General features: G+C 38.4%; 1 protein-coding gene across 9 annotated transcripts in view; it reads left to right on the top strand.

The window, feature by feature from the left end:
* Positions 1-25,932, top strand: part of mast2 (microtubule associated serine/threonine kinase 2) — a 235,129-nt gene that overhangs the window by 188,980 nt on the left and 20,217 nt on the right. For all 9 annotated transcript variants that reach the window (XM_088077416.1, XM_088077415.1, XM_088077414.1 and 6 more), the window contains 10 exons: positions 6,792-6,867; positions 8,308-8,517; positions 17,617-17,718; positions 20,231-20,363; positions 20,515-20,582; positions 21,026-21,132; positions 21,242-21,450; positions 21,548-21,686; positions 22,510-22,642; positions 22,977-23,142. In XM_088077416.1, the coding sequence (XP_087933542.1) occupies positions 6,792-6,867; positions 8,308-8,517; positions 17,617-17,718; positions 20,231-20,363; positions 20,515-20,582; positions 21,026-21,132; positions 21,242-21,450; positions 21,548-21,686; positions 22,510-22,642; positions 22,977-23,142 (1,343 nt within the window). The remainder of the gene's footprint in view (positions 1-6,791; positions 6,868-8,307; positions 8,518-17,616; positions 17,719-20,230; positions 20,364-20,514; positions 20,583-21,025; positions 21,133-21,241; positions 21,451-21,547; positions 21,687-22,509; positions 22,643-22,976; positions 23,143-25,932) is intronic.

The following is a 25,932-nucleotide window of genomic DNA, read 5'->3' as shown; positions in this document are numbered from 1 at the left end:
GAATCTGGGAGTGACTTTGTTTTGCTGCAAATATTATGTGAGACTATTGAATTTCTTGATGTTTTAAAATTTGACCCACAATTCCATTCAACAACGCATATCAGGAAGTACAAGTGAGCAATAACTTATATACAAGCCTTAGAGTTCCATATGTCTCTAGATTTATACAGAATTGCCATTGACTTTAAAATATTTCCTTCAATAAAGGCAATATGTTGTTTCCATGTTCATTTATGCTCAATCACAATCAAACTTCAAATTAAAGTCTTTCAATTTTAACATAGCAAATCTTTAATTTAATATCCCCACCAATTTTTTGTGATTTCCAAAAAACATTAATTTTATTTTGCTAATACTGAGAGACAATTTGTTGACATCAAACCAAATTTTGAGGATGTCCAACTCCCTTTCCATAGTATTCAAAAGTTCTTTTAAGTTTTTCCCAGAGCGAAATCAATTTGTTTTGCCGCAAACTTCAACAAATCAGTAACATCGCAAATGTCATTTTTGTATAGTATGAAAAGTTTCAGCCCCAGCAGTGATCCCTGGGGTACTCCACAGGTGACCCTCCTACATCCTGACACAGTTTCATATATTTGTTTATATTGCTGTCTATTTTCTAAATTGGTCTGGCTTTTATCATAAATGTCATAAAAGAAAAAAAAACAAGCAAAAAACAAAAATATATTGCTGTAATTACAGAAATGAAGTCGACTATGAAGTTAATAAACATGGAGTTGACTTTGAAAAGTGTTTCGGTTGCAGCCAGCAGTCACCCCCCTCATGTGCAGGGTGGATGAGCCTCAGTGGAGACCCTGACATCATATTAGTCCACCAGCAGTGAGTGTCATTAAAAAGCTCTTAGTGAGCAGTCTGCAGACTGTCTGCAAGTGTAGATAAATAACCAACAGAGGGTTAGACTGAGGATTAGTGTTCACTTTATTAAAGACTTCAGTGTTGGATCCAGTTCCAAGTTGATAAAATACCCTAATGAAGACACTAGTATGAGTAAAATGTACTGAAGAGGCTGTGGTGAATGACACAGAAAGTATGGAGCAAAGAGAGAAATTAAGTGTATGACTGAGAGGAGAGATGATGATGATTATGATTAGACCCGGGGGAGGAACAAGTGTGTCTGTGTATGAGAGAGTGAACAAATGAAAAGGAGCCGCAGAGCACAATTCTATGCTAATTTTATGACTCTGCTGTGAGTGATGGCAGTCACTGTTTTTTATCATTCAACAGTTTCTCTATTCTCTCATCTTTATTCTTTCTCTCTCAGTTTTTTGTCTCATCTAATCCAGTTAAGTGTCTTCAGTGTGTCTGTCACTTTCTGTCTGTCAACCGTCAGCTCATCCATACATTGGGATTGAGCAAACAGCATCCATCCATCATTTATGTGCCACTGTTACGGGCTTTAACTGCTACAGCCCATTGACTTTCTGTCGGCAAAACGACAATTCTGTTCTGTTATAAATTTAAATACATATATGATATAAAAATCTCTCCTTTTCCATGTGGTGTCAGATAAGCAAGCTTATTCTTGCACAGTTTTCATGTTCAATAATTAAAAATTAAAGTTAATTTCCTCACGGCAGCGGTGGAATGTAACTAAGTACATTTACTCAAGTACTACAATTAAGTACAAATTGGAGGTACTTGTACTTTACTCGAGTATTTTCTTTTAATGCTATTTTATACTTGACTCGATATCAGAGGGAAATACTACTACTACTTATACTTTTAACTTAACAACATTTGTCTGACGCCAGTTTAAGATTTTTGCATAAAAAAAATAAGAAGAGTTTGAAAAATATGTTTTGTTGTAAATTAACAAACAGTTAATGTAAGTATAGCTGCAATGATAAGTTCGTTTTTCAATTAGTTAAGTCACAGAAAACTAATTGCCAACTATTTTTGATAACAATTTTGGATTTTGAGAGTGTTTTTTGCTAGTTATTTTTATTTCTCAGTTTTTTTGGATAATTGTCAACAATTTTGAGGTTTGGAGTGTTTGTTTTCTGTTTTTATGTATTGGATTTTTTTTTCTATTATTTTGATAATTTTGAGGTTTTCTGCTTTGGGTACTTTTGATACTTTACGTACATTTTAATGCAGGACTTTTGCTTGTAACAGAGTATTTACACAGTGTGTTATTCTTACTTTTTCCAAGTAAAGGATCTGAATATTACTTCCACCACTGCCTCTTGGTGTCCACACCCTGCAGGCTCACAAAAGGGCATGTCTGTGACAACCAATCACATCTGTTAAAGAATGCATCACAACCAGTATTGGGGTCAACTACACCTCCTCACTTAGATAATAGTTTCTGTCCCTTCCTCTTTGCTCAGAGTCACTCTGAGATTTTTCTTTAATCACTCCTAAGCTCTGGCTAATCTTGGCTTGAAATTTGTAGGCTAAGTTAGGAGCTCTCTCAGAGTATTCTCAGGATGTTTGTGAATATGGCCCCTGGTCTACCTCCAATATTATAATAAACAGAGCAAAAAAAAAATTCAACAAAGCACCCTCCTCCTGCTGAGCACTCCGTGGTTTCAGGAGATTTTTAACAACATGTTTTCAGTGAAATCAGGAATGTCAACGGGTATGTTGAGGTGTCTGTGGTGAGTACATATGGTCTTAACACACATCGCGCACACACACACACACAAACACACACACACACACACACACACATCGCGCACACACACACACATCTCATCCCCGTTCTGCCCGGCTCTCTGTCACGGTCAATTAGGCCTCTCATTTCCCGAGTCGCCCACCTCAGTTGTGAAGCGTCAATGTTATTTTTCCCTCTCTCACACACTCGCAGCCTCTCCCTCCTCCTCACCTCTCTCTCCCACCCGCCTCACCGTCACCATCTGATTCGCTGTCTTGTCTGATTTACTTCAATTACCCTCCTACCAATAAGCTCTTTTGCATTTTGAGTGCCTTTTGTCACATGTGACATCACCACTTAGCCAGGGAAAAAAGAAGACGCCTTTTGCACAGTGTTTTAATTATCCAATTTTATCAAACACCCTGGGGTTGGAGTTTAATCTTCTGTTCTATTTCATAAATAATTCCTTTCTTTCTCACACTTTTGAACTTGTTGGCCCACACTAAAACAAAAGCACTCTCACACAACTTCCTCCAAAGCCTCATTTTCAAGGTCATTTCTCAAAATAATGACGAAGACGTTTTTCGCAGGGATTGCCGCGAGGTGATTTTTATTTCCCATTACAGCAGAAATATAGCCGTGTTCTAATTAGCCTTTGTCTGGCTTTCTTATGTTATTCATCCCGGGGATTTCTCTCCGACCTCCACCGCCGATCGCTCTGAACGGGAGCTTTATTTTAATAAAGGCTCAGGCTGCTCACAGGCATGAGCACACCAGAAGAAAAACACAGAGACAAGAAGAAGATATTCTGTGGAAATTAAAGAACGTACATAACAGCCTCTGGCACTGAATCCATCTCTGCCAAGGCTAACCTTTAATTACTGAGCCCGGCGGCAGAGACGGCTGTCCGGCTTTGTGATAGATTTTTCTTTTTCAAGAAACATGAATAAGAAAGGACAGTTTTAAAGTTAAGTGTTAGAGCTCAGAGTGATTGGCATACAACACTGACAGTTGTGTGTGTCTGTGTGTGTGGGTGCACAGTTGCTTTCTTTAAAGAGTCAGTTCCCCAAAATTTTAAAAAACAACTTTCTCACCTTTATATAGTAATGCTCCGACTCTCTCTTTTCAATTGACATATTGTTTTTTTTCACTAATTGATTCCAAATGCTTCTACTGTGCTAGTCTTGGATCAGTGTTGGGTTAGCTGTTAAGGACAACTCAACACTTCCTGTCTATTTTCACATTAAAAGTTTACCAAAAACAGAAAGGGATTATGTTGTTTGAATTGCTTCAAGCTTTCAGTGTAGAATATGTGGGCAGGAACCGATGAAACCAGCTAGCTGAAACCACTTCACCACTTCTCCTACCAAGGCAAATTATCTGCTAACTTTTGGGCTTAAATGCTCTGTTTTGAGAGTGAGCCGTGCAGAATGAAGGGCTTAGTGCACCATACGGAGGGCATTGAAAGTTCAGCTAAATGAAGCATAGGCAAAGGTTTTATCTTCTCAGTTAACTAACAACAAATGTCCACTGTAAAACATTATGGAACTGTATAGTGGCACACTATCAGGATTCTGTCTCATATTACGCACAACAACAGCCCGCCAGCAACTTTTATGTTCCGACTCATGCACATTCACAGTCTCCTTATCAAGAGAGTAAATGAGCAAGTGAAAGAGCCTCCGGAGAACGCATTTTGCACAGGCTCATAACCGAGCACTACTGGGGATATGGTGATGAAGGCGAATTAAGGTTTTGGCCAACATTGTACACAAAAAAAATGTGGAGAACCTTTGCTTTAATGCTTTAATCCGTCATTAAATAGTTAAGTATAGACAAAATAAACATCACAACAAAGCAGGTGAAAACAAAAGAAAAATTGAAGCACACTCATGTGCTGCATATTGTATGTGTGTGTGTTTGTGTGGTCGGTTACCTGTCAGCAAATGTGTTGGCGTAATGATAAACAGCCTCCATGAGGTTTAGCTCATATGTCACATTCAGGCTGCTCTCATTCCTATTAAGCTGGTAATTGGACTTTCAGCTGCCGCTGGATGACTTAAAGCATTACCTCATCGCACAGGTCACGTGTGTGTCTGTGTGTCTGTGTGTATGTGTGTATGTGCGTGCCTTGTGTGTTTGTGTGTAGCGATGACTCATACTAACAAAGACATCTGGAGCCCCAAATCCATACCTTTACCTCACCTACCTTCCCCTCAGACTCTGTAGCAATGTTTCCTTGTGCTGCTTTCAGATGAACTTGACAAGTTTTTAAATCTTTGTACCCTGAGCAAATTGGTGCAATTTTTTTCAAAAACATGGAAATAAGGCAATGGGCACTTTGGTAAAAATATTTTACAAATTGCAAGAAATTAGTAGAATTAAAAAAAATATTAAAGAGAAGAAAGAAAAGGGAAAAGAAAAAAAACAACAAAAGAAAACCCTAACCCTAGGGAAAAACTGAATTTATACTGATCATAATTACATATATAAAATTATGTTACAAGGAGATGATACTTTTTTGAGCATTCTTTTCATTCTTATATTTATTATTTTTATTTTTCTTGGGTTTTTTTGGGGGTCATTTCTTCTTTTGTTGTTCTCATTTAAAAAATAAATAAAATCAGTTTGCTGGGTTTAATATTGTATATTATACAATATACAATATTGGTTTTGGTTATAGATCCACCTTTCAAATACCATAAAAGTCTGACTGACAGGTGCATAGAATGAAAATACTCTGCCCATTTTATCTGGCTCCCTGAGACAAGGAGAAAATATGCACGTTGTGTTGTGTAATAATTTCAATACTGTTTACTTTGTTTTACTAATTTTTTAATGGTCTGTATCTTGTAAAATAAGATGGATGAGGATGAGACAGAACTGATATCAGAAAAAATAGTCTTGATTCTTAGAAACTAAAATAGCATAATAATATAATAATAATAATGAGCTGACATTACAGCATTGACAGATTTTGTAAAGAAAAACAAAATTATTAATTACCAATGAGTTTATTTTCATGTGTACCAAACACTAAAATTCCAGCTGCAATATTTAGAAGGATATGTTTACAGTCATAAATAGATAGAATTAATAATACAGCAGGCTAACAAAGCCTAAAATTGCCTGGAATTCCTCTCCCATAGTACACACACACACACACAGAGCGAGAGAGAGAGAGAGAGAGAGCATCTCCCTGTCACCTATCTCCATCCTCTATTCTCTTGAAAGTGAGACATAGAAAGGTCAAGGATATTGCTGCCGTCGCTATTTTGTCTTATAGCAGAGAAGGTTGGAGGTGGGGGGTGGTGTATGATAGAATAAGAAAAGAGATGAGTCCCAGGAGGAGGGAAATAGAGAGAAGATGGAGTCGACTGTGTGAAAGACGGATGGATTGATATTCTGTTGGAGCAGCTATAGACTGAAGGAGACATCACTGTCAGTCTGTCAGGTCATGAAAACCCCCCGAGAGCTGACAGACGCTCACTGCACTGAGGCGGCTGAGTTGCGGACACCCTTAGTTTATTACTGACAGCTACATACACATGAAGACACACACAGACACACACACACTGTCCGAGGTGGTCGCTGGTCTCCAGAGGCGTTACCTTTGTGCTGTTCTGTATGTGCAGCCATGTGAGTCCAGAGGTTGTCACGGTCTACAGTTTACACCACTGAAGACACACACATGATGAAGACCCCGAGGTCCCGTTAGTGTGTGTGACCACCACACTGCCTTTATTCCCCTGTGCTCTGGTGACCTGAACGATCCTGCGTGTCACATGCATTCTGCTCAGTTGTGTCTCTGTAGCTCGGGGACAGGCAGCAGAGGAAAGATCACCCAGGATTTATCTCTAGAAAAAGAGAGGAACAAACTGTGCTGTGATCTGTTTCAATGCTTGAAATAACACAAAATATGTTTATTGATACCTGTTGGTCAGTATTATACATTTACTTGAACCTGTTGCGTCAACAACATCAGGTTTCTGCCACCTGAATTTGAAAAACAACGCCAATCACTACTGCTAAATATTACAGTGTGCACACAAAGCAACTATGTAGTAGATGTTTACAGACAGTTGCTCAAAATATGCTTTTTTGACTTAAAACTAGACTTAAACTTAAAACACATTAATATCTACTTGTGATCCTTTGCCTTGATTCATTCCAGCCCCGGGCGTTCACCTATCTCCTTCGACCATGAGATTGTGATGATGAACCATGTGTACAAGGAGCGGTTTCCCAAGGTTAGTACTGCAGACACACACTTCCTGTATAGAATTAAGTCACTGTGTATGGAGCAGAGAGCAAACACGTCTCAGGAAGAAAAAGTGTTGGTTAAGGTCATCCAAAACATGACCACATTTGGACAAAACCAAAAAAGATGCAACATGGCTTTAATTTCAGTTTTGCTGTTTTGATCCTGTTCCAGCGCCCAAATGAAAAGCATTTTTCTTGTGGCAAGATTTTGTATAGGATTTTAAATTGAAAGTATTGTGATAATAATAGATTTATAAGATTTATATAACAGATTTATAAGTTAGAATAAACACCTGTCTACATGGCAAAGGGCTATCAAATATCCAGTTACACTGAAATTTATCTGGCTTATCATTTAAATCAGATGCCCTCAAGAAAAAAATGTACATTAAAGAATTCTATCTTTTTTCCTTTAAGCCCCAGGCATTTTTTTTAAATAAGAGAAGATATACATACCAGCATTTTTCTTTTAGCATTTTTCAATTTTTTACTCCAAACCAGGGGAATCTGAGCTACAAAGTGATGGTATCTAAATTTTGAACAAAATATTCCTAATAATTCACAAAACAGTCCATATGAATACATATCACCATTCAAATCAGTAACGTAGTTTATCAAAACAAGGCCTTTATCGACAAACTACTCCCCAAAAAAAGTAATGCGTTGATTAATACATTGGTATTAAACAATATTGTTTGATGCAAAATGGCATCAACATAATCTGGTGAAAGTGTAACCATGCCTGTATCATATCTTTAAATAAGGGTGATGAATTGGAAAAGAGCTTCTGTAGACACTGAAAATTGGTTTTTGAGATATAGAGAAATAGATTATACTTAAATATTAGATGAGTATCACACAAGAAGTTTGTAACATGTTGATGGTTTGTGATGTGTTGGTAATATGATGCATCTTTTGTGTATTGTTTTAACATCATAAAAAATGTGTTTTTAACTTCACTTTGAGACAAAAACAGCGTTACAATAAACTAATTCACACTAATTTCATGTGTGTAGAAATGTTCACAAAAAAAGACTCAATTTCTCTTCTTTCTTGAAAGGCTTTTATTGTGAAGGAGCTGCAGGCAGTTGACTCTGCAGTGTATGAACATAAAACGTTCTAATTTTCTGAGAAAATATAATTGTGACAATGCTCTAGAAAAGTAGTTACTTGTGTATTGAGTAGCTGCAGCTCAAAAAAGTCTTGGATTTTAATTTTTCTGCACAGTTTTTATAAAAGAATTTAATGTAATTCTTTGAATATTCTTGTAGTATCACAATATGGTGCAAGGAGTATTTAGTCAAAATTACTTATGACATATGACATCCAGTTTTTGGTGATGCACATCTCTTAGCATGTCTGCTATGCGTGCATCTCTTCAGTGACTCACCCCCCCCCGATCACCTGCCCCTCCCTCCCTCCCCCAGGCCACGGCTCAGATGGAGGAGCGTTTGGCTGAGCTGCTCTGCTCCTCGGCCCCGGATAAGGTGTGCCCGCTGGCCGACGGGGTCCTGAGCTTCATCCACCATCAGCTGATTGAGCTGTCCAGAGACTGCCTGGAGAAAAGCAGAGAAGGCCTCATCACCTCCCGCTACTTCTACGAGCTCCAGGAGAACCTGGAGAAGCTGCTGCAAGATGTAAGTGGAGCAACAGCTTATTCACAAGCCTGCAAACACTCACCTCTATTCTCAAGTCAAGACTTTTCTTAGAAAGCAACAATTTCTAAAAGGCAACTATATTAGATGCAAAAACCCTGAGCTATCTAATATTCAACTTGCAACTTGATTGCACTACTAGTTAATTTCATATCAAAAAAAGGTTTCAAAAATATCTTAAAAAACAGCACATTAAAACTGTAAATAGAAAAGATTTTTCTTGAAGAGGGGAAAGGAAGAAATTTGTCCTTTATGATGGAATATTTGAAGAGAGGCTGCAGTAAACCTGATTATGGACAAGAATTACTTTAATATTAATGTTTTTTTTAATTAATTTATAAACGGCTATGGCAAGCTTTTTTATGTAGCACCATAAAACACAAAGGCCATTAACCCCTTGAAACCTGGAGTGACATCATTTGCTGCTTTCAGATGCCTTTCACAAGTATTTAAACCTTTGAACCTTACGAAGCAAATTAATGCCATCTCTTTCGGAAACAGGGAAAAAAGGCGATGAGCCACTTGGTAATAAATGTTTCACAATTGTAAAAAATAGTGCATTTACAAAAATGTACTTTTTCAAATCTAGGACAAAAAAAGAGCTAGGTGAAACATATATAATAATTATCATAATTCCGTGTTTAAAATTAAGTTATTAGAATTTTAAACACCTTTTCCAGGTAATTTCTGTGGGGTTTAAACTATGTTTTTTTATTATTATTATTTATTTTATTTTTGTTGACTAATTTTCACATAATTTTGTTGCACTTCTAATAATTTCTTGCAAAGTTTTGGTTAATTTCTTCTCTTGTTGCTACTTGTCTTCTCCTCAAATGACTAAATGGGATTTATTTGTGGCATAAAATACATTAAAACAACACAAAACAACAAACTCAGGAAAGAGAAAGTAAATAAACAAAATAAAATAATTAAAATATATAAAATTGAGGTAATTATCAAAACCCAGAGATAAAAATTACTGCTCATAGAGGTGTTTTCTGTGTCTCACTATAAATATATCTGCATCTTATTTGGAGATTCCTAAATTCTGATCTGTTTGAGGAATAAGTACAAAAAGAATCAGCAGGTGTTGTTTTGCTGAGCTCATAGGCTTCTCAGAAGTTTCCCTACTCTGAAAACAGATTAAATACGGAATTGGGGCTTAAATTTGATCACTGAGATACATTTCTGAAATTATTTGGGCTCATTATCAGCCAATCAATGTTTCTTTTTGGTCTTACTGTAATCTCAAGAGCTGATTATTTCAGACACATTAAGATTGCTGCATTGTAAGAATTTGAATTAAGGTTGGGCTGAGACAAAAGTAAGGTTATTTCTCAGGAGTTGAATCAATGAAGTATGAGAAAATGGCCAGTATCTCATATTGATATTAAACTGAGCTCAATTGTGTCAAGGAGAAATAAGCTGGACAAAGAGGAGATTTGAATTTTCTTTTCCTCTGGGAACACACAGTACTCGTGACCAGTTCATCCTTTCACATTTTAATTCATCCTGGTAGGTGAGAAAGTGACTTAACTATTTAAATAAAGGCTGGCTTTGGGCTTTCAAGGTTTTCCAGAGAGCCAATATGACAGGCTTATCAAAACTAGTTGGAATGCAGCCTTTAAACATATGATTTTCTTAAGTCAATTCCAGTTTGATTCTCTAAAATTACTTCCAGAAATCACATCTTTGTTCTCTCGTTAGCCTCTCTATATAAAATGAACAATAAATAGATTCTGCAGTGAGCAGTAAAGTGACATTTCAGACACTTCTGAGTCAGCATCCTTTTGCGTCACCGCTGACAGATGTTGAGTTGCATGACTTACATTCACATCTGTCATAGGCAGAGCATTGTGTTCAGGCTGTGGATGCTTTTGATGCTGCATAAGATTCACAGCAGCACAGCAGAATTATGATAGTTAGGAGCAAATATAGAGTGTTCATCAGCAAATAGAGAGCAAATTCAGACTTTTTTTACAGCTCCTGTAGCAGCCTAATTAATTCCTAGAAATTAACTATGTAACTGGTCATTTAGAGGCAGGTTCCTGGAAAGGATATGCAAATTAAACTTCCAATTCATGAATTCCAATTAACTGCAAAAATTACCAGTGCAAGGTAGGTCGGCTGATTATAAATAAAATGTAGCAAGCCAATAGTTCAGTAAATATGAAAAACAGCTTTCAATACATATAACACATAAATATTTACTTAAAATGCAGTGATAGTAGTATTCAGTAGTATTCAGATTTTTGTGTGAAAGTAGTGAAAGTGAAAGTGAAAGTAGCAATACTACGAGTGAAGAGATCCTCCGGTACAAGTGAAAGTCCTGCAGTGAGCCCCTTGACAAGAAATGGCCCCAAAATTAGCAAGAACTCAGTAAAACATTGCAAGACAATTACCTTAAAATAAGCAAAAAAATAAAAGAAATGAAGAAAAGAAAAGAAAAATTAAAAGAAATTAAGTGATTACCTTAAGAAAGCGTTCAAGATTTAATTAAAAAATATTTTTATTCTGTAGCTTCATTACAAATATATGATTATTAAGGATTAAGGATTATGAATATAGTTTTCTGGACATTTCTTTCTTATTTTTTTTATTTATTATTTTTTAATACAATCTAACAATCTCCCCCAAGCAAATTTTCAATTCAGTTTCTTGTCACCATTTGCTATTTCTTTTCTTTTTGCAATTTACATGTCTCTTGCCAAGTTGCTCTTTGGCTTTTTCCCATTTTTTGTCAAAAGCAATCATACTCCTTACACAGGATTTGGCCCATTTTACAAAAATGAATATTACCGCATTAGATTAATTATTAATGCATTCACATGTTCATGAATAAATAATCACATTCTGTAAAGTAAATAGTAACTAAAGTTATCAAATGAATGTAGTGGAGTTAAAGTCTTCATTCAATCTGGAGTTGAGAAGAAGTATGAAGTTAGCAAGAAATTAGTGTATTTAGAAATTTAGAAAATTTTAAAAAGCTAGGAAAAATGTAAAGGGTAAAAAAAGCTAGGGAAAGCTATTTTTACATTTATCATAATTACATATTTAAAATGATGTAAAAGTATACATTTTTAAGCACTTTTTCCAGGTCATTTCATTGTTGCAGTTGTTTTCTTTTTTATGTCTTTTTTATTGTATTTTATGTTTTAATATTTACTAATTTTCAGGTAATTTTCTTTTTTATTAATTTCTTACTAATTTTTAGTTCACTTCCTTAATTGCTTTGTTCCCATGTTTCTGGAAGAAATCGAGCCAATTTACTCAGGTTTCAAAGGGATGAGTACAGTACTTAACTAAATGTACTTAGTTACTTTCAACCACTGCGTATATGGAACAGCTGCTTATAAACTCAACACATCTAAATGACCATCACTGCCACGAACCTTTGTCTTCACAATGAGGACCAAACTCCCCTGAATATTTTTAGGATTTTATGGATCCTTAACATTATCGCTGCTGTGTGAAAACTCTGTCCTGGATGAAGACATCATGACTGTGGCAGCTCGTCACGCTCAGTTTACTGTGGAACAACTCACGGCGTGACGCGCTCCTTCTTTCACTCATCATGGGTACAGCCGTCAACCGTGATGTCATAGGAAGGCACAAAGACTGCAGCGCAGGTGCAAACACATAAACTCCCTCACACATTCCTCTACACACAAACACTTGCTGTTTTTATACCAACAAACTCGCTAATTGCAGCTTGGCGTGATGGAGGCATTTCGGACAGTTTGGCTGTATCAACGTGAGTGTTTCTATGAACACAAGTATATTTACATGTGTGTGGCAGCGGTGACATCTCTATTAGCTCAGTTTTTCAGTGCCTGGGGGGTGACATTATGGCTCCCACCGGCCTCTTATTGACCTTCTGTTCTACTGGGACGCACACACACACAAACTATCTCTCCATCATAGACACACACACACACACACACACACACACATATGCAGGCGAGCACGCACACACACACATCCTCCCCGATTTTAATTTCACACTCCAGCAGTCACCGGGGGCTGACAGATGACTCTCCCAGACGAGCAGGAGGGGTGAAGGAGGTGCAGTTGGAGCGTTTTTTGGGTATGGGCGGGGATTCCAGGGGATTCCTCTGTTTCTGATTGGCCGGCGGGCCCGTTGAGAGGGAGGTGGATGTACATGCGTGAAGCCTGTTCGAATGCTTTTGGAGGGTGTAAGGAACCCGGACTTAAACACATCTGGAGAAGACACCGAAGCTGCAATGCGGGGCCGGATGATGACATCATCAATTAGGCAGCGTTAGGTTGTTTTTTTGTTTTGGCGGGTGGCCAAGTGCGGCAGCAGGTGGATCAGAGCTACAGAGGAGAGGAGGGAGGCCGTGAGCAGGTGGACGGAGGTGTTAAACGGCCTCCCAGCCTGCGTCCTGTATGGAAGTTTGTCATTCTGTGGGTTTTTTGGTGGAAACATGTATCGCGTCTCGTGGCAGAGGAGGCTGGAGGAAGAGGAGGAGGTGCTGGAGGATGTGATGAGGAGGAGCGAGTGGAAGGTGTTCACTCACAGCTGGGAGGAGGAGGAGGAGGAGGCAGACTTTACAGTTGAGTCAATTTCAGTTTGATTCGGTCAAGCTTTATCGGCACGTTGAAACTTGTTTACGCTGATGACTCCCTTTAATGCTGTCAAATAGATCAACTCAGTCTAACTTTGAAACAACGTTGAGTTCAGCTTTGGTTCTACGTGGCTTTATTCGATGCCTCAGGAGCTGCTTGTTCACCTTTTTTCACTGTGACTTCCTGTCGCACTCGAGCAACACAGCAGCATTATGGAGAGAAAGTCCTTGATTCTCAGTTGCCTGATTATTATTGTTGTTTCATTATTATTTGACATAAAAACAGCTTTTTGTAGCTTGTTTTGAAATACCGAGTCCGCTTTTGAAAATATTTAAGAGATAATTGAGCTTGTTCCAGAGGTCAGTGACAAATGCATTAATTATTCAATCTTTTTGTAATCCGTCAACTGCTGTGGGTGTTCTTATCTGCAGCTTGTTAATAATTCAGTCTTTTTAATGAGTCATCATCAGGCCGTTTTTACTGGCTGTATTCTGATAGATTCATTAGGATCAGTTAGCCCTTTGAAATGTGAGCAGGTTTGCTCAATTTGTCTCAAAAAGATGGGAAGTTAGAAGTTGTGAGTTACAAGAAAATTACTTGAAACAAAAAGAAAAAAATGTAAAAATACAGAAAAAGAAACTAATTTTCAGACTATTTTCTTTTCCTAATTTCTTTGAATTTGTGGTGCATCTCATTGCTTTTTTAGCCATGATTTCAAAGGATAAATTGACTCAGGTTTCAAATGTTTACAAGCATGTGAAAAGCATCTGAACGCTGCACAAGAAAGCTGACGTTGTTCCAGGTTTCAAAGGGTTATTTACGAATTAGTAAAGGCACAATATGTATTTTGGAATATACTTAAAACTTCTACTTTACGGGTCAAAGGTACACATTCAAGTTTTATGGTGTGCCTTTAGATGTTGTGCAACTTGGAAGGATGTCCATGTTTTGTTTTTTCCCCTTTGTGCATGTAGGACTAATAGATGGTGTGTTCACTGTTTTTGCTGAGTTTAGTTGGATATTTCTGAGAACTGTTGGACTCTCAGATGTTTTAGTTATCAGCTTTTTGGTCTTATATGCTGGTGTTGATCAGGTTTATTTACAAAAAGTATTTGCTTTCCTCCTGCTTTTGGTATCTGACCATAGAAACACTTATAACGGGGCGGTGACATGGATATTTTGTTATCTATTTTATATTATAGTTTATTAGGATGTATGTAACTTTATATACATCATGATATTAGTATATGTTTTGTGGCTATTTATCTAAAATTTAATTAATTAAAAGAAATAACCAAATTTTGTGAATCTTTTTTTAAAAATTAATTTAGTAATTACGTACCGAAAAAATAATAATCAAGCTTCACACAGAGACAACCAGAAACTTTAAAGGAACATAAACCTCTACCTTAGTATAAACAGTGTACAAAAACTAAATATCAGTTTCCATTCTCCCCAAATTAAATGGACAGAATGGAATTTATTTTATTGAGGGGGACAAAAAATTCTACTTGTTTTTCTAGAAATGATTTGGGTGGACAGACCCTTTAAATGCAATTCATCAAAGAGAAACATTTAAAAATTTGAAAGCCTGTATTTATAAAATAGAGCCTTAGAGTTCTGCTATTGTAAGTCTTCATAAAATAAGTTTTTCATATCCTCGTCCTCTGCCATCAGGTGTGTTTTTTTAGATTATACAATCATTCTTTTCTCTGTTGAAATCTAGTTTCCTTCATTGCACTCCTGGTCTTGACATGTCTCCGTCCTTTGCCTTTGTCCTCCTTGCTTATCCATTCCTTTATTCATCCATCCGTTCTTTCTCTCCTGGTGTCATGACCCCATTACAGAGCTCACAGGAGGCCAACTCACCTCTCCTCCTTATGTCCTCCTCCTGCTCCTGCTCTCCTCTTTTATCTCTCCTCCACCTTTACCCCCTCATCTTTGCCTCTCTCTTTCCTCCACTGCTCGTCCTCTCCTCCTCTCCCTCATCCATCCCTGTCAAGGGGGGCCTTAGTGACCTGCCTGGCGGTCACTATGGCAACCTGCATCCAGGCCATCTTCTGCTGGAACCCCTGGGAAACCCTGTTAGACCCCTGTAGGTCACCTGAGGGCAGAGAGGAAGGCAGAGTGCTAACTCAGCTCTGGTGATCTGTCACTGAGTGTCCATCGCTCACTCTGAACCTTCAGCTTCAGATACAGATGCTAACATCTGGCTGTAATTGGCTCTCGGCTGGACTCAGGTAGAAACATCACCTGCTTAGCGACCAGTGCTCCCTAACACACAATAGGTGACATCACCTGTGTCCCAGTCATTTCTAAGAAATCGAGAGGCCACATGATGCTTGGTCTCCTGGAATGTTGTGCGTGTTCACATGGCTTTAAATCATTTCAGTGATTTTCAGTATGATATACCTGAATGAAACCTTAATCAAAGACAAACCTCTTGGGGTTTGGAAAGTAACCCACTTAATACATTTTTTTCTTTCCTCAGAAATATTACAGATTAAATAAAATGATATATATATATATTTCAGATTTTTAAATTAGAAAAAATACTCTACTTAGACCCACAAGACGTGCAATGTCAAGTGTTTCTACTTTTTTTTTTTTTTGTAAATCTAAATTATTGCCTTAAGTGTATTAAACCCATGAAATAAGAGTAAACTTTATTGTCCAAATGTGGGTGCATCTGAATAGAAATAATCATAATTAGAGTTAGAATAAAAACCATTAAAATACTAAAAAAAAAAAAATCCACCTTTTTGTTTACATTCACTTTTTTATGACCAAAAAATATCAATAAATGAGAGCTACTGAGGATCATTTTACAGTATGAAAAAAACACAACACTAACAGAAAATCCTAACATTAATTTTGTTTTGTTTTTATTTTTGTTTTTGTTTTATTAATGTTAACCTCAATGGAAGTTAAATTAATACCAATTCCAACTATTGGTTTCTATTGAAATTTAAAAACAATTTCCCAAGTTGAGAAAAAAAATAGACTCAAAAATGTACAGGTCACAAAACAAAAATAGATTAAACTGAAATATAAAACATATAAATTTTGTGCTTTAAATTAGCTGTAATTATTATTATTGTTATTATGAACATTAAATTATTTTTGACAGTTAAAAATAGCCTTTATTCAGAGCGTTTCCTTCATTTACAGTACAGATTTTCTTGTGTTTAAGCACTGCACATAAAAGCCTTTTCCATCTATAATTTATGTCAAAACATTTAACTCTAATTTGCACCATGTACACCCACACAGTGTGTCAGTAATGAACTCAAATCTACGGATTATACATTATTGTACACACATGCATACAAGCTGTTAAAGTACATTTTTATTCTGTGTAGCACCCAGGGAATCTCCTCCACATTAGACATGCAGAGTGAATATACAGTCTTTCTCACACACACACACACACACACACACACACACACACACACACACACACTTTGACCGGTTAATTAGCCACTGCACAGTGGGAGTCAGTCCCTCAGCTGTCCATTACTCACCGATCACTGGTCTGTACAGTCACCTCACACACACACATTCAGTCTCCTTCACGCTTACATATACACACCCTAATACATATTTAGCGTGCACATACAGTATAAAGACACCCCCTCCCCTTTAGGTTTCATTACATATATAAATAATTCAGGGTGGGGGGGGGGGTCCCCCCAGGCCTCCTGCGTCAGTTAGACAAACTGCTAAGAGCTGCCCATGCTTTGTTTAGAAACTGCCGCCTAGTCTCTGTTAGCCCGTCTGACACATACATATAGTACATATATTATTACATACATACATACATACATGCTGCATTCATACACATGAGACTGCACGCACACTCACATTACTCCCCTGAGAACGAAGCATGTTTTCCAGTGGGCGGTTTGTAATTGTTACAGCTTCCACTTTGCACACAACACACACACACACACACACACACACACACACACGCACACACACACACACACTTTCCTTCCAGCCCATTTCTTTCCGAGGATCAGTGTTAGCTCCAGATGTGTCTGCAGTCAGTTACAGTGGATTGCCGGGTAAATTGCTCTGTCTTCAAGCTGACAGACATTTCACGGTGGATATCAGGGAGCGAGACGGAGGTCGTTCTGATTTAGATTACCTCTCAGGTGTCACCGAGTGGAGGACTCCACCGTCCGCGTGTCCTCAAACTGCTCATTCTGCTTTGTTTGTGAAGGACAAACACAACACACTCTCTGCACAGCTTCAAGGGCAAAGAAGATTTCACAATAATAAATTATTAAAAAATATTATTAAAAATAATGAATAGATAACTATGAGGGATCAGTTATCTCCCACATGGGACCTCATTTAGGACTTTAGTATTGACTAAAACCTCTCCATAATGAATGCTACTATTTCAAAAGATGCTTTATAAAACTGAATATGTTTTCTTTCATGCTGCTAAGCTAACCTTTGCTGTTATTGTCTTTCTGTTTACAGGCTCACGAACGCTCAGAGAGTGTGGAGGTTACCTTTGTCACACAACTCGTCAAGAAGCTGATGATCATCATCGCCAGGCCAGCACGTCTGCTGGAGTGTCTGGTGAGAGGAACACTGGCAAACATACCATCATCGAATGTTTTATTTTCACCAATTTGTTAGGACACAAAAAAATCTGGAGGTGTGGAGTTAGAGAGAAGTGAGCTTAACAGGAACAAGAATACATGGAATGACAAAAGAAAATATCTCTGGTTTATCTGCAGCAATTGAAAAAACCTTTCTTGCGAGTGCAACAAAGTGCAACTCTAACTCTATGGGCTTCTCTCTAAAGTACAGTCAGGAGACTTTTAAAAAAGTTTTTTCTTTCTTAAGTATTTACATTTTCTGCCACTTAATTGATCCACAGGGTTCTCACGGTCATGGAAAATCTGAAAAAGCCATGGTATTTTACAATTACATTTTCCAGGCCTGGAAAAGTCATGGAATTAGTAAGCAATTTCTGAAAATGTTAGAAAAATCATAGCAATAGTTAAAATCACTGAAAGCTTTAGAAAATTAATTGAATTAGTAAAAAATTCTTAAAATTTTAGAAAATTCTTGGAGAAATCAAATTAGTAGTAGCGACCTGTGTACAGAGGCTGTGTCCTCACCGCGCCGGCCTCGGCCCTTTGCTGTATGTCATCCCCTTTCTGTCCCCCTTTCACACTTTGTCTAACCCAGGCATGTCAAACCGGTCCACAGGGGGGCCGATGTGGTTGCAGGTTTTGTTTCCAACCAAGTAGCAGCACACCAGACTTGACTCATTTAATCAACTGATCTCCGTCTTCAGACAGTTGATTGGTCAAACTGTGTGCTCTTGGTTGGTTGGCACAAAAACCTGCAGCCACACCGGCCCCCCTGTGGACCAGTTTGACATGCCTGGTCTAACCTATCCAATAAAGGCCAAAAAAAACCTTAAAAAAATATCGTAAAAGAAAAAAAAACATGAGTCATGGTTTTAAAATCGCTATAAAGAAAAAATGCAGGCGAACATTAACCACAGATAAAACATAAAGCACATATGATAATTGCAACTTTAAAGCAACAGACCGAAAATGGAAAAAACAACAAAATATAATGTTACAAAAGGCACATAACACACAAAAAAGCATGCAAAAAAGCCTTATAATGTACAAATATGTTATTCTATGTTAATGTGTCTTATTCATTTAATACAGAAAAAAAAATCTGGTTCTGCTTCCTGAACTGCTTCAATCAGCCTCGTCCTGGTTGGTTAACAGTTTGCGGTTTAATCACACTCCTGTAGTGATATGAATTTGAATCTGTATGAAAAATATGACCAGCATTAACTCGAATAGCTTTTTCATATTGTACATCTCGACTCCACGCATGGTTAATAAACAATTTAGAGCTTCATGCTCCCCAGTGTGAAATAGTTCAACCCCAGCAATTCATTTATGGACTTCCTCTGAGCATTTGGAATCAGCCTAATGCACACACACACACACACACACACACACACACACACACACACACACACACACACACACACACACATATATTAACTCTTCTCAGTAGATGGGACACTCACTTTCTCCATCCTCCATCCAGAGCTCCATCAGTTTGGCTTGAGATGTTGGACATGTGGGGTCAAACAGGTGAATCCACATGTCAACCATCCTTGTGAGGGCTCAGAAATGAGGCGAGGAAGGAGAAAGTGAAGAGGGGAGAATAGGTAAAGACAGAGCGGAGAAAAAAAAGCAAGTGTGGAAGACAGAGGGGTAATTGGAGGGGCAGTGGAGGGTGAGGGAGAGAGGAGAGGGAGGACATGAGGGGAGGGAAGGAGGCTGCCCCGGTGCTCACATTGGTAGTTTTGACTAATCACATGCAGCTGAAGCTGTGACACTGTACACGATGGGTTTTTACAAATGGAAGCACACAGATAGAGAAGGGGGCAGGGAATGTGTGTCTGCACATACACTGTATATGCTGCATGTGTGTGTGAATGTGTGTGTTTGTGTGTGTTGCAGCAGTGGTCTATATGTCTTTGTTAGAGGACATGGGAGTTATATTGGGGTGTGCAAAACCAAAACCTCAGTTCTTCTCTCATATCGTTGTCTCTCCAGTCATCTCAGAGTTTTTTTACAGCGTGTTAAGAAAAGGAAATCACAACGGATCAATTCATCAACAAAAGACAATTATTCATATAATAAGTGTAATACTCTTTACTACCTTTCACCATTTGGAACAAGGTAAAATACTTCTCCAGTATTGTTATGCTCAAGACTATCTGCAAACAGGATTTTGAGCGTTAACCAAACAAAAACCAAATCCGGTTTGAAGGATGGTTAAAGTCAGAGGAGAGACTGAGCCAACATAATGCTGCCTGTCCAGAAAACACACACAATTTTTAACAGCCTTGAATCAAGCTACTCAAACAGCAGCATCAAAAAGTGATGCAAAACATGCATGCATGCCATTTACACATTTTTTGTACATATCTATCATAATTACTGTTTGTTTTTGCCTTTTTTGATTCCCCTATGTACCTCCTCCCTCCTCTTTGCTCCCTTTACTCCTTCCCTCCTTCCTCGTCTGTGTCCCTCCCCTGCAGGAGTTTGACCCTGAGGAGTTCTACCATTTATTGGAAGCAGCAGAAGGCCATGCCAAGGAGGGCCAGGGCATCAAGTCCGACATTCCCCGATACATCATCAGCCAGCTGGGCCTCACCAGGGACCCCCTGGAGGGTAACACCATCTCAGAATCATTTTAATCTTCGTTATTTTGTGTGTGTAGTGAGAGCATAATAAAAACTACAACAAAAAAAAATCTTTATTTACCTCTTGGAATCACCTGTTCTGTCTCAGTTTGGTAACTGATCCTTGTGTCTCTCTGTAGAAATGGCCCAGCTGAGCAGTTATGACAGCGGGAACCCGGAAACCCCAGAGACTGATGAGTCTGTGGATGTAAGTACACGCTCATATATCATTATCATGGCTCAGAGGTGTTACGTCTGACAGCGTAAAGTCACTAAGTGGGGCTGTGTGACATACTTATGTATAGTCAGTGTGTTGCATACAGTAATAGAAAGTCAGAGCTAGTTAATGGCTAGAGTGAACAGATGCGTTTTTAGCTTTCTTTTTAAAGTATTAGTGAGCGGGCTTCTCTGACATCTATAGGTAGTGTGCTTCATAGCTTTGGGGCTTGATTGGCAAAGGCCGCATCCTCAATTTTCTTTCCGCTGTTGCTGGAAACCTCCAATAAACCAGCAGCAGTTCATGTCGTTCAAAGTTTATTTCAAAGCTAGCCAGATTTATTTCTTTAGTTCTTTTGAATAACCATCCTTTTATTGGTTATAAACATGCTGTCTCATGGCTCATGGCTCATGTATGTAAATCTTGTGTTCTAGGGTCGAGGCACAACATGCCCAGCAGCTCCACCTCCAGCGACTAAAACAAAAACACCTCGAGAGGAAGACTTTGAAAACATCAAACTCATTAGTAACGGAGCCTACGGGTGAGAAAGATTTACAGCTTTGATATTATAACATATCAGTCATGAATTAACTGTTTAAGTAACGTAAGTCGAGATATTAGGACTAAACCATCGTTCTGTCCCCGTGTAGCGCTGTGTTTCTGGTGCGTCACAAGGAGACCCGGCAGCGTTTTGCCATGAAGAAGATCAACAAGCAGAACCTGATCCTGAGGAACCAGATCCAGCAGGCTTTCGTGGAACGAGACATCCTGACGTTTGCCGAGAACCCATTTGTTGTCTCCATGTTCTGTTCCTTTGAGACCAGGAGACACCTCTGCATGGTGATGGAGTACGTGGAGGGTAAGAGAATTATTATCACAGTTTATTAACATTTATAACAGTTTATTGTTACTGGTAGTCGTCATGTTGCGTTTAATGAGGTGACTGCGGTCTGTAGGTGGAGACTGCGCCACGCTGCTGAAGAATATCGGAGCTTTGCCGGTGGACATGGCTCGTATGTACTTTGCAGAGACCGTCCTCGCATTAGAGTATCTTCACAATTATGGCATCGTGCACAGAGACCTCAAACCTGACAAGTAAGGCACAAACACACACACACACACACACACACACACACACACACACACACACACACACACACACACACACACACACACACACACATTATCTTATTTTCACTTAAATGCCTAATGTTATTTGACCTATTTTCACCACTTAGATAAAAATTAATGTGTGTGTTGCCACTTTTTTATGTTCAAATCTTTAGCAATGTTTTAATGTGCCAAGTTTTATTTCAGCCATACATACAGTATTATCATAAAGTATTGTTATTTAACCCTTTAAAACCTGGTCAGACATCAGTTTCTTGCATTCAGACACCTTTCGAAAGCTGTTTAACCCTTTGAACCCTACACAAATTGATTTCTTTCAAAAGCATTGGGACAAAAGGCAGTATCCAACTTGACAAGGAATGTCCCACAAATTGCAAGAAATTAATAAAAGGTGACGAAAAAAATAGACTGAAAATTAGTTTTAAAAAGGGGGGGGGGGTATAAAAAAATTATCAAAAAAAACAAGGGACAAATGTCCAATTATATTTATAGTCATTCTAATTATGTATTTTAAAGTATGCTACAGAAAGTAGGTAAACATGTATTTTTTTTAATTTTCCGCACTTTTTTGGCATCGTTTTTTTGGTTTGGTTTTTATTTTTTACTGTACTTAATTTTGCTTTTTTTGTCATTTTCATATAAGGTTTCACTTTTTTAATGCTATTTTCTATTCGCTTAATCACTTTGCTCAGGTTTCAAAGGGATGTCTCAGTTAAGGGTTTTCTTAAAGGTACATTTTGCAAAAAGATTAAGAAGCAGTACAAACTTTAGTTTTTCTTTCCTGCAGTCTTCTCATCACTTCCATGGGACACATTAAGCTGACAGACTTTGGTCTCTCAAAGATCGGTTTGATGAGTCTGACCACAAACCTGTATGAAGGACACATAGAGAAAGACACCAGAGAGTTCCTCGATAAACAGGTACCAGCTCCCGTCTTCAGTTTGTTTTTGTTTTCTATGTTGCTGAAAGGATTAAATATGCAGCAGCGTCTGTAAAACAGTGGACTTTTTTTTTCAACAATATTAAAAACTGCAAAAGTGCAACTGTTAGAAAGTCTCATTCAGTTTGTCAGAAAGTTAAGAACAGCTTTGTAACGTTTTTCCCTGCTGTGATTGGTACAATTGAAAAGTATTCTTCCAGTTCCTAATTTTTCTGTAGGAAAATTACAATGATATAATAATATAAATATGTCGTGATTTTCTTGGGGACTGGTTGAGTTTGCCTGACTTTTCATGTACGTTAATGCCTCCTCAGGTGTGTGGCACTCCAGAGTACATTGCCCCAGAGGTGATTCTGCGTCAGGGCTACGGGAAGCCGGTGGACTGGTGGGCGATGGGAGTCATCCTGTATGAGTTCCTGGTGGGCTGCGCTCCTTTCTTCGGAGACACACCAGAGGAGCTGTTTGGTCAGGTCATCAGTGGTAAGTAGCGGTGCTGACAGACGGTCAGTTTGTGAAGCAGAAAAAGTTTGGGTGTTCATCAGAAGCAGCTTAACAGACTCCTATATGGCTAAATGGAACCATGAAACAGTAAAATAAAGCAAATATCTGAAATAAAAAGAGAGACGCGGGAGAGAATCTAAACTCAAAAAAAAGAGAGAAATGGCTAGACATCCTATTATAAAATCAAGAAAACTGATTCCATCCGTCTGTCTGTCTGCATCCATTTTTCTCCTTGATGGGTTGCCCAATAAATCCCACAGCCCATACCTGTTTTATATAAAAATATTTCATGAATAATGTTGAATTGCTTCTTCTTCTGCTCCTGAAGTCAGTGAGTGAAAACATGGACAGCGCCACTCTGCCATTGCAACTCGCATTGTGGTTGAAGATGAAATTGCAGCTTAAATGAGAGAAAAATAGCAATATTTTTCATTTTTTCACAGCTGCTAAAAAACGTGTTGTTGAAAAGCTGAATTTTTTATTGTTCTTGGCATTTTTGGCAAATTGTCCAGCAATATATCGGTCTGTAGTCTGCACAAGGTTGTGGCATGCACATCCCCCGAGGTCTGCATGTAGTCAATCAATCAATCAGACTTTATTTGTATAGCACTTTTCATATAAACAGACTGTAACACAAAGTTGCACATAATTCCGGGTAACTTTCTCAAATCTTTGGGGTTTTTTCCAAGTGTTGTCCAACAACTCCATTTTTTTAAATCAAATAGCCACAAAGGAGCAATTACTTGCTGGAAAGGTGTAGATGTTGCACCTTCAATTCAAGGGCTCACAAGCCAAAAATGTCATCAGCTTTTTTTACTTACTTATTTGTAAGATTAAAATAGGTTAAATGGACCAAAATTGCCCTTTATAATCACAGTTTCTGTATTTTAGGTCAAAACAGGAAACAGAGTATATAAAAACTTTGTCCATTGTACATCCAGTAAATCATTTATTTACATGACAAAGACACATGGTAGGCAGAAATATTAAAAGAAGTCCCAGAAAGATTTGTCTGAATGACTGCAGTATTTAAACATTTAGTAACTGTATTCAGAACATACTGTTATACAGAAGAAAACCTTGGGCAAAGGTACATATATTTTTATAACATGGATCAAATACTTAAAAATGGATGTTGTTTAGCTCCTGCTCTGCAGTGGAGGTGTTGTTACAGTATTTCTGTATTTCATTGTGAATGTTTCATGTTGAGCCTTGCAGGCTGACTTGATGAAATCATCAGAAATGGACAGATAAAGCTGTTGCTCCACAGCAGAGAAGCACAGAGCTGACTTACAGGGAATAAAATCAATAGTGATTTCTCCTCTGCGTTCTTTTCTCCTTTGAATTCCCTTTGATGAAAGGGCAAGTCAATGATCATAAACCTGTATTGATCCTGCATGTCTCTTTTATGACTGTCTGTCTCTCCATATTGATGCACTGTGATGATAAAGAACTGAGGTCCTCAGTGTGCCTCGAATATGTTCTGTGTGTTTATCTGCCTGCTGGCTGTTTGAGGTCTATTGTGTAGGGCAGAACTCTGGGGTGCAGTCTGTGGAACTGCAGTTTGAAAAATTGGATCATGCAGAAACAATAAAGAGAAACTACAGGGACAAGATCATTTTATAGAGAGAAAAAACAAATTGTTGACAAGTTGAACGTGTGTTAAGAAGGCAGTAAGATAAAAATATGAGATTTCTGAAACATAGAAGCTACTGGTAGCCTGCAATAAAAGAAATACCAAAAGTATAATTTTGGATGAACTGTTGGCTTTTTGTCTTCTACTATCTTATATTTTCATGTGCTTTCTGGCTTTCGCTGTAACGCGATGTTTCCAGATATTAGCAATGAAAACTGCAGATAAAGTAGTATAAGTAACACCTGTGGGCTCTGTCTTACACCAGTCTGTTCTCACTCCAAACTTGTTAAATAGCACAGCTTTGACAGTGCTTTGGGCCTAAGTTTGCCACGCCAAAGGGCATCTTTTGTGTGCGCATTAAACACTGCTGGATGGCGTCAGGTGAGAACGCGGCCAGACAGAACCTGATGCAGTGTTATACGCCGGCAGACAGCCGTACAGCACCTGCCTCGTCTGTATGATTCATGGATGTGTGGCGTCACTTGAGAATGCGGTTGGACAGCTCCTGCCGTGTCTGCATGAAACGTAGCAGGATGGCGTCTGGGTGAAACACTGCCAGTAATGATGTTATATAAGGGGCATGAGGGTGCCTATAGGACAGGCAGTAGGGAAGGGGGGTCAACAAGCCAAGGAATTTCATGGGGCAGTCTGTTGTTTGCCTATTGTCACCTTACCATGTGCCTCCTTCCCTGTTACCTAAGCATAACCACATGTGGTGTCATCCCACACGTGCATTTGTTGATATCACAGTAGCGGCACAGTAGCGGCATCCCAGAACAGCAGACACAGGACATCTAAAACATAATATGTAGATGCGGAAGCTCACTGCAAAGCGACAACATGTGACGACTTGGGGTGAGAACATGTAGCTTACATCGAGCACAAAGTGGCGAACAGTACAGCACAATCTTCATTGTTAGTTTCAGACCGATACAGATTCATGGCCTTGTGTAAGTAGCAAATGTACTTGGGCCCAGCTGTGAATCTGTAAGCGTGTGGGTCTTAAAATGAGGTGTGGTCAGGCGCTTTGTTGGCATAGTGCAACTCTGAGGCAGCAGAAAGCAGTTGTGCCATTGGCCTAAAAAAGAATCTGCTCTTAAGTGAGAATGATGCTTTATTGACCTGCTGCCCAT

The sequence above is a fragment of the Plectropomus leopardus genome, chromosome 5 (assembly GCF_026936395.1).
Source record: "Plectropomus leopardus strain MGB_pleo_1.0 chromosome 5, ASM2693639v1, whole genome shotgun sequence".
Taxonomy (NCBI): Eukaryota; Metazoa; Chordata; class Actinopteri; order Perciformes; family Serranidae; genus Plectropomus; species Plectropomus leopardus.
Note: the sequence above shows the minus strand (reverse complement) of the source record. Positions and strands in the feature narration are given on the sequence as shown.